Source organism: Pempheris klunzingeri, chromosome 11 (assembly GCF_042242105.1).
Source record: "Pempheris klunzingeri isolate RE-2024b chromosome 11, fPemKlu1.hap1, whole genome shotgun sequence".
NCBI classification, from domain to species: domain Eukaryota; kingdom Metazoa; phylum Chordata; class Actinopteri; order Acropomatiformes; family Pempheridae; genus Pempheris; species Pempheris klunzingeri.
In genome coordinates this window covers 12659075-12666903 of record NC_092022.1, presented here as the reverse complement: position 1 = coordinate 12666903, position 7829 = coordinate 12659075, and the positions used below count along the sequence as shown (strand labels likewise).

The 7829-nt window shown below is 40.1% G+C and overlaps 2 protein-coding genes across 3 annotated transcripts; both read left to right on the top strand.

Moving 5' to 3' along the window:
• The first annotated feature begins 325 nt into the window (after positions 1 to 325).
• On the top strand, positions 326 to 2551 carry LOC139210189 (uncharacterized). The gene is made up of 4 exons (XM_070840183.1): positions 326 to 462; positions 1133 to 1473; positions 1566 to 1646; positions 1740 to 2551. Exons 2-4 carry the CDS (start codon positions 1158 to 1160, stop codon positions 2018 to 2020), a joined length of 678 nt encoding a protein of 225 aa, XP_070696284.1. The 5' UTR covers positions 326 to 462; positions 1133 to 1157; the 3' UTR covers positions 2021 to 2551.
• A 115-nt stretch (positions 2552 to 2666) lies between these two features.
• On the top strand, positions 2667 to 7359 carry csad (cysteine sulfinic acid decarboxylase). 2 transcript variants are annotated; one of them, XM_070839604.1, is made up of 14 exons: positions 2667 to 2879; positions 2962 to 3104; positions 3185 to 3311; positions 3397 to 3487; positions 4141 to 4363; positions 4470 to 4549; positions 5041 to 5095; positions 5283 to 5399; positions 5524 to 5588; positions 5767 to 5848; positions 5949 to 6148; positions 6587 to 6638; positions 6731 to 6820; positions 7073 to 7359. In XM_070839604.1, exons 1-14 carry the CDS (start codon positions 2855 to 2857, stop codon positions 7244 to 7246), a joined length of 1524 nt encoding a protein of 507 aa, XP_070695705.1. In that variant the 5' UTR covers positions 2667 to 2854; the 3' UTR covers positions 7247 to 7359. The 2 variants fall into 2 exon arrangements, with proteins under 2 accessions (XP_070695705.1, XP_070695704.1); XM_070839603.1 differs by having other exon boundaries at positions 2668 to 2879; positions 2959 to 3104.
• Positions 7360 to 7829: the final 470 nt, after the last annotated feature.

The window sequence follows — 7829 nt, the reverse complement described above, 5'->3', positions numbered from 1 at the left end:
CAGCAATTCCCTCTGGATAACTAAAGAGCTAAAGTCTTATCTGTTTTCTTACCTGTCAGCCTGTTTCTGTGCTGCTGTAACGTGAATTTCTACACAGGGATCAGTAAAGTCTGATCTTATTTCAACATTGTGTTAACATGACTTTGTGGTTTGACTGTAGAGCTTCATTTGTTCCACCAGATGTCACCAAATCCTCAAAGCTGTGTCACAGATAACTGCAGTTAAACCATCCACCCACTGGATGGAAGCACACAGACATGAAACATATTTCAGTGCCTTCGACTGTTGTCTGTGGAGAACAGACAAAGAAGAAAATACAGCGGGAGTAAAGACGTCAGCGAGTCAGATGCCTGTGGTCTAAACCACGCAAACAGGGGAAATGTTTCCCGTCTGTCTGCAAAAATCTTATTTTATTTGCGTAATCGTGTGTTTTTTTTATTACTGCAGCTGTTGCAATAAATGGTAAGAGACTGACGGGAATGCATCTTTTGTTATTTAGTGTAAGAGAGCGAGTGTGTGAAGCTCATCTGGAGCTGGTGGACAACAGCTGCTGTGCAGGCTGCAGGAAACCAGGAAGTCCACATAGAAAGATATTCATCCTGGGACCGCTGACTGAGGGGCTTAGTTACCAATGAGTAATGACACACATAAACACTGCCGGTGTCTTCTAGTTTCAGAGTGTAAAAAAATATTTTAAAAACACATAAATATTGTTTTAAGCGTATCCTTAAATTATTGTCTGTGTGCGCCCATCTTAGCTCTTTAAACACACAATGTTTTCTCCCACTTCACACTCTTCATGGTCAAAGCTGCTGAGCTGCAAAATAATATACATTTTGGTAGACTAATAGAAGTTCTGTGTTTTCAGCAGCCTGTGACATCACCTGAAAATTAGTTGCAAAATTGAAGCACCTCAACATATGTTTAGGTGGGTTTAATTATCTTGCAGCATATTGGAGGTCTAGATTTCCTAGAAATAGATGTGAGAATATTGTTATCGCGTACCAACAGTATCCAGTAATCAAAGAAAGTAAAGGTTTCTTTAATTAATTGAAAAAGAAAAACCTGACTGAGTCTAAAAGGAGGACTGCATGTATTAAAAGTGCTCATCATCATCCCTTTATTTTCCCAGGGGCTGATTTAAGTGACATTCAGTCATGGCTGAGGAACCAGCTGCAGAAATCCAGCTACTCAGAAGCCAGAAGGCCAAGCTGATAGAAATTCTAAATGCTGATGCCGACTTTGTCCTGCAGCATGCAGACTCTCGCTGTCTGCTGTCTCTTCACGGCTACCAGCAGGTCAAAGCTTGCCGCACTCCTAGTGACAAGGTGACAGACCTGCTTGATCATATCATCCAGAGAGGGCCTGAGGCAGCACGGGGTCTGCTGGAGCTACTGAAGGACCAGGCCCTGCAGGAAACCTTCCCAATGCTTCGCTTTATGAAGGATCTGCAAGTCAACACGCTTTCTTCAGGTAGAAAGAAGTCTGCTCAGCATAGCAGGAATATCATTATGAAATGCTGTTAGATTTCTGTCTTAAATTTAAATGTTTTCTCTATTTATAAGGAAATAAAGAAACATCAAAAAAGAGAAAAACAACTCCTGATTTACAAGCGACCCCTCCTCCAAAGCAGATCTGCAACAGTGGTGGGTCCCACTACACTCTAAAGTTAATCGCCTTAAAACACTGTAGACACAGAGACCATCACCTACTTTATCTGCCTTTCACTCTTTGCACAGGCTCCCAGTTGGTTAAGGAGAAGCAGCTCATGGCCGTGGCTTGTACCATTGGCAGATCCTGGAGGGAGATCGGCAGACTGGCTCTGGACATCCCGTCTGTGAAGCTGGAACAGATTGAAGAGGACCATTCGCTCCATGTGGAGCGAGTGTTTGCCATGCTGCGTTACTGGCGTACCTGCCAGAGGGGAAAAGCCACTGCTGATCACCTGCACTCGCTGCTTAGTCAGGAAGACTGGGCGCTGCCACCTGAAAGCATCGACTTGCTGCTGGAGACTGAATGAGGCTTTCACTGTCTGGTACCAGCTAAGACTGTTTTTACTGGAAATTAGTGTCACTCCATATCAAGAAACAACAACATTTGGGGACTTCATTACCTTTTGGAATTACTCATAAGTACTATTCAGTAGCTTTGAAGAGGCCTCTCACTCAAGGACAATGATATACTTATCATTATACTTTTCTATGATATTGAAGCTTTTATTATTGTTATTGCTCATTAATTTTAATGTAATTACACTATGGCATTAATTAGGACGGTGAAATTATTTCTCTACATTTCTATGTTTTATTTAGTATTTAGTTCCACTCAACATTTAATGTTCAGTTTGTGACAAAAAATATAATTTTCTCTAAATGTGCAGATGACGAATCAGGACAGTGATGTACATGTTTTTTAGGTTATATGTACCACACATCATGGTGTGTCACAGGCCATATATGACACAGTCTGTGGAGATAATGACATCACGAAAAGGAGATCAGAAAACAATGCTTATGTTCCACAACACCCAGAATAAACTCATTAAGTATCAGCTGCCTTTTCTTCTCTGAAAGTCGATCTGATATTAGAAAAATAGCAATTCACCTGTGAATTGATTAAACTAATGTTTTTTTTGTGACAGAAAATCAAATCAGAAGTGGCCATATGGTCTTTGTTTCCCCTAGTCTACTCTCCGTCATCTCAGATGGCATTAATTAACTTAGTCTGGGACAAAGGTTGACTCCGTCTTGCTCCGACCAAACTGTGTCTTTGCTTTGTAGCCATTTCTTACTGTCTGCCGTGTCAGCACAGCCAAATAAAGAGGAAGAGATTCACCAACTTTTCAAGTGTTGAAATGGCAAACGTGTTCCCATTATCATGTAAGTACATGTAGAACTAGTACTAGTATCTGTTGTTGATTGTAACTCTTTGAAAGCGTTTTAACTGTTTTAACAGCAGCAGGTGGGCAGGTAAAGGAACCAGCTAATCTCCATGACCTGAATGAGCCCCTTATCAATCACTCAGAGGGCCAACTATTCTTGAATGAGGCCTTCGAGATTATTATGGAAGAGGTGCTACGCAAGGGCACAGATGTCAAGCAAAAGGTCTCTTTAAAATTACAATTGTTGTCAGACTGCAGAGACTATTCTGAACAAAATTCATAATGTGTGCTTTCTTCCTGCAGGTTTGTGAGTGGAAAGAGCCAGAGGAGCTGGCTCTGCTGCTGGATCTGGAGCTGAGGGCGTCAGGGGAGCCACAACACAGGCTCTTACAGAGAGTCAAAGATGTTGCCAAGTACAGCATCAAGACAAGTAAGACAAGCCGGAGCCTGCTGAGCCGTTTACATACACCGGCTCCTTTTTCTGTCATGGTGAGACCTTTTCTGGTTTATTTCAGGTCACCCACGTTTTTTTAATCAGCAGTTTGCCGGGGTGGACTATCATTCCTTGGCTGGACGATTCCTCACTGAGGCTCTCAACACAAACCTGTAAGTTCGTAAATGTAACATAATATAGAACTAAAGCATAGACACACATAACTGCGCAAGAGCCTGTAAAAATATAATGTAATAAATAAGGTAATGTGACTTTGTTACGCAGTGATGGAAGAAGTATTCAACAATAACAACTCTAAAAAGACAGTCTGTTATATGCAAAAGTCCTACATTGATGTAGAATGGTGCATTTCAAGCATCATATGATATATTTCATATTATTTGACTATTTTATTATTGGTGTATAAACCTGTGATGCTGTTGCTGGTCAAGGTGGAGGTAATTTCATATAAAGTTGGTTTGTTTAACCTATATCAGTGAATCATTCTATTAGATAATTGTTGTACATAAGATCTGAATATGGAAAGTAACATGTCACTACAGCTTTCAAATAAATGCTGTGGAGTTTAAATATAAGGTAGCAGAAAGTACGAAAACTCAAGTAAAGTAAAAGTATCTAAAAATTAGCTAGCTAAGTGTAGCATACAGTAAGTAAATGTTCTTGATTACTTTATACTCCTGGGGTTAGGCCGATGTTTACTCATCTCTGTAGTAAATCTTTGGTAAAATAAAAACTTGTAATGTTATGCCACACAGTATGAAATACAACCTTAAAAATTATCAGACATTTTGTGTGTCAACTGCAGCTTCACTTATGAGGCGGCCCCGGTGTTTGTGCTGATGGAGTCTGAGGTGCTGAGAGCGCTGCGGCAGCTGGTTGGCTGGACAGAAGGTGATGGTATCTTCTGCCCTGGGGGGTCTACCTCTAACATGTATGCCATGAACCTCGCACGCTACCGGCTCTTCCCAGAGGTCAAAAGCCAGGGGATGTGGGGTCTCCCACGACTTGCCATCTTCACATCTCCAGAGGTCAGAATGGTTGAAACAGTATTAGAGGCATCAGTGAGGGTCAGGCTGTAGTTTGTGCTGTCTGTACATGGATACACATAAAAATGCATTTCTCATGTTTACCCAGAGCCATTACTCCGTGAAGAAAGGGGCTGCCTTTCTGGGCATTGGGACAGACAATGTCATCCTGGTGAAAGTGGATGATGGGTAATGTAGTTGTCATTAAGAGCTAAAACTATTAATATATGAGTCCACCAGTTTTCAGAATCAATTGATTCAAGCAACAATATCAAAACTGGTTATTAAATTCTCTCATTTATATTATTGTAAATTGAATATTCGGGTTATGGACTATTGGTCTAAGCTGGTTTGGGCTAGAATTCCAATTCAATCCAACTTTATTTATAAAGCACAGCATTCGACCCAACGTGCTGTACACAATAAGTTAAATAGTTTAAAAGACAAAAAAACTATAAATCTGTCAAATTGAGCAATTTTAACATGTCACCTTGGGCTCTAGGAATATGCTCTGGTACTACTACTATTATCTGACATTTTAAAGACAATTTTTAAAGAATACTGATAAATTCATCTATAAAGAAAATGAATGTTAGTTGCATCATAATGAATCTCAGGGTTCTATATAGTCAAACGGATAACTAGCTAATTTTTTCTATGCTATCTCTCATGTGTTCCAGAGGCCGTATGATTCCAGAGGACCTGGATGAAAAGATAAATCTGGCAAAATCTCAGGTGAATTCACAGATGTTTAGTGAGTACTCAGATATATCATGCTGTAGTTTTAGGGCTTGTATCTGTTTTAACCATGACTATCCTCAAGAGATACCTGACTATAAAACTGGTACATTTTGTTTATCCAGCAAACCAGAAAGCACCAAGTGCAAGAAAACTGTGTTCACTTTCAGTATGTTTCCACCAGGGTGCAGTGCCATTCCTTGTAAGCTGCACATCAGGGACCACTGTGCAGGGTGCGTTTGACCCACTGGAGCGCATAGCCGACGTCTGTGAGAAACACAAGCTCTGGATGCACGTAGACGTGAGTCTTCCTGTGGAAGACAAATCCATGTCTGCTGACAAGCCGTGGGCTTGTAAAGCTTCTGTTGTATCTGTTAAAATTTAAGAGCATGCAAAGTTTTTGTCTGTTTTGTTGTGTGTTTCAGGCTGCCTGGGGTGGGAGTGTGCTCTTTTCCAAGCAACACAGACATCTGATGAAAGGTGTTAACAGGTATTAATGCCAGAAAAGTGGATTTTTCATTATGAGAAAAGCTTTTGCTCTACATGAGTAGAGCTGCACAGTTGGGCAGATAAAGTCATATGGATGCAGATAATACATTGCTCATTGTGTGTGTGTGTGTGTGTGTGTGTGTGTGTGTGTGTGAGTGTGTGTGTGTGTGTGTGTGAAGAGCAAATTCAGTAGCCTGGAATCCACACAAGATGCTGGTGGCTGGCCTGCAGTGTTCTGCCCTGCTGCTGCAGGATACCACGGTTTGGCATCACAGTTTGAGGCTACAGATCTAATACACATCATAATCATTGTTTTTGTTTTACAAATCTTAGACAATCATTAACTTCTGCTTGTCCCCAGAACTTGCTGAAGCAGTGCCACAGCGCCAACGCCACATACCTCTTCCAACAAGACAAATTCTATGATATGAATCTGGACGTTGGGGACAAGTCAGTGCAGTGCAGCCGCAAGGTTGACTGTCTGAAGTTGTGGCTGATGTGGAAAGCTGTTGGCTCCGTTGGCTTGGCAGAGCGTGTAGACAAAGCTTTTGTCCATGCGAGGTAAATAAAGCATGCAGCAGTTGCACAACATGAACTGGAGACAGGTCAAGTCAAGTAGTAAATTCAATAAGAGACATAGCTTACTCTTCATAATTTTACATAACTTAAGATATTTAGATATAACTAAATGTGAACATCAAAGAAGAAGGAACGTTTGGGTCCATCTCACACAGCAGGTTAACAGATTAACATGTGTCTGCTGTGACAGTGTAAATTTCCCTCTTGTGGGACTAGGAATATTTTATTTCATTTTATCTTATCTAATCCCCTCATTTACCTCATCTTTGCTTACTGTTGAATCTTATCTACTACAGAAGGGACATATCATTAAAATCTTGATTCTATGAATAAATAACACCATCAGGTATTTAAGCAAAAGTTGTCGCTGAGTTGTGATCCAGGCCAATGGAGAGTGTAAACTTAACAACTTTCCTGCAGGTATCTGGTGGTGCAGATGAAGAAAAGAGAAGGGTTTCATCTTTTGCGCGAGGTAAGTAAACATCTCAGACATATTGAAAAAGATTATTTGTTTGTTCTCTGTAAAACGTTGACATCTTGTTCTCTGTCTGTTGCCATGTGCAGCCAGAGTTTGTGAATGTGTGCTTCTGGTTTATACCACCCAGTATGAGGGGCAAGGAAGGAAGTGCAGATTACCAGGACAAACTTGCAAAAGTAAGTTTCTTTATCACATCAGTGGACTAGGATTGGAAAGACTAAAGTAATTGAGATTTTTAAATATTCCCCTCTGCTGCGCGTGCACGCGCACACACACACACACACACACACAAACACACTATAGGAACTAAGATTCAACTTCTTGATTATTTGTAGTTTGCATGCTTGGAGGCCAACACGTTCCACCACTTCTGTGCGGCACCTCTGAATCTAACACTGTTTGTTTTGTTTTTCTGTTTTTCTTAATAGGTAGCTCCTGTCATCAAGGAACGCATGATGAAACAAGGCACTATGATGGTGGGCTACCAGCCTTTAGGAAACAAGGTCAACTTTTTCCGAGTGATTGTTTTCTCTCCGCTGGTTTCCCAGAAAGATATGGACTTCTTTCTTGATGAAATTGAAAGGCTGGGAAACGATTTGTGAACAAAAACATAACCTGTACGATGCGTACCTCTTGTCTATCTAGAGTTCTAGGTTGTGCACAAAGCCTGCCATTGTAATGTCAAAAATTATAACAAACAAACGCGCTGTATCAATTGAAAGGCATGATTTTCTTAATTTAGACAGTATAATATTTTAATAATGCTAAACTGATCTGGGGATTGTGGATCAAAATATAAATGAATGAATCAATAGAAAAGAAAGAAGAGGTTCTCTATTCCTGGTGAATGTTAAGAATAACAATGTTACTTGTAGCCTTCATTTTTAAGGTGTTTTGAAATATTTCCAGTGAAACAGTTGTGAAATTAGGTCATCAGACACTTTTTTGAAACCATTTTTCAAATTGCTACCTAATCATTTGTGGAGATATAACCCTTTTTGTCCACCTTAAACTGTCTGAATGAAAGGACTCTAAACCCTCCATTGATACAGAGACTTAACGTCTACCTGATCTTTATTTCTTATATATATCTTATAAAGATATATTATACCTTTATTTACTTCCATAAGTTTAGTGCTGCTATTTTCATTCATCTTTTGGACTATAAAACATCAGAAAACAGTG

Bases quoted from the DNA above. Each gene is read 5' to 3' on its own strand.
- LOC139210189 (XM_070840183.1), top strand. From the start codon at position 1,158: ATGGCTGAGGAACCAGCTGCAGAAATCCAGCTACTCAGAAGCCAGAAG. The intron at 1,474-1,565 runs GTAGAAAGAAGT...TCTATTTATAAG, and splicing joins AGTCAACACGCTTTCTTCAG to GAAATAAAGAAACATCAAAA. The intron at 1,647-1,739 runs GTGGGTCCCACT...CTCTTTGCACAG, and splicing joins AAAGCAGATCTGCAACAGTG to GCTCCCAGTTGGTTAAGGAG.
- csad (XM_070839603.1), top strand. From the start codon at position 2,855: ATGGCAAACGTGTTCCCATTATCAT. The intron at 3,488-4,140 runs GTAAGTTCGTAA...TGTCAACTGCAG, and splicing joins GAGGCTCTCAACACAAACCT to CTTCACTTATGAGGCGGCCC. The intron at 5,849-5,948 runs GTTTGGCATCAC...GCTTGTCCCCAG, and splicing joins TGCTGCTGCAGGATACCACG to AACTTGCTGAAGCAGTGCCA.